Source organism: Eimeria mitis, genomic scaffold (assembly GCF_000499745.2).
Source record: "Eimeria mitis Houghton genomic scaffold, Emh_scaff4549, whole genome shotgun sequence".
NCBI lineage: Eukaryota > Apicomplexa > Conoidasida > Eucoccidiorida > Eimeriidae > Eimeria > Eimeria mitis.
This window is the reverse complement of record NW_013572861.1, coordinates 2362-2586: the sequence shown is the minus strand read 5'-3', so window position 1 is coordinate 2586 and position 225 is coordinate 2362. Positions and strand designations below refer to the sequence as shown.

General features: G+C 61.8%; 1 protein-coding gene across 1 annotated transcript in view; it reads left to right on the top strand.

Moving 5' to 3' along the window:
- EMH_0075970 (uncharacterized protein) overlaps nucleotides 1–225 on the top strand; it is a gene marked incomplete at both ends in the record, with an annotated part of 2042 nt that overhangs the window by 1245 nt on the left and 572 nt on the right. The window contains one exon of the mRNA XM_013499674.1: nucleotides 165–225. Within this exon, the coding sequence (XP_013355128.1) occupies nucleotides 165–225 (61 nt within the window). The remainder of the gene's footprint in view (nucleotides 1–164) is intronic.

Genomic DNA, 225 nt, shown 5'->3' with positions numbered 1-225 from the left:
TTAGTCCATGCACTTCCTCATATTAGGGCTCTCTTTGTAGGGGCCCCGCACATGCTGCAGCAGCAGCAGCTGCTGCTGCTGCTGCTGCTGCTGCTGCTGCAGCTGCAGCGTGATTTGCTGCAGCAGGATGCTGCTCGTAGCTGCTTGTGTTTGGGGGCCCTCAGGGGGGGCCCCTAGAGGCCTCCGATACAGCTCGACGAGCTCTCCACCCCAGCAGCAGCAGCA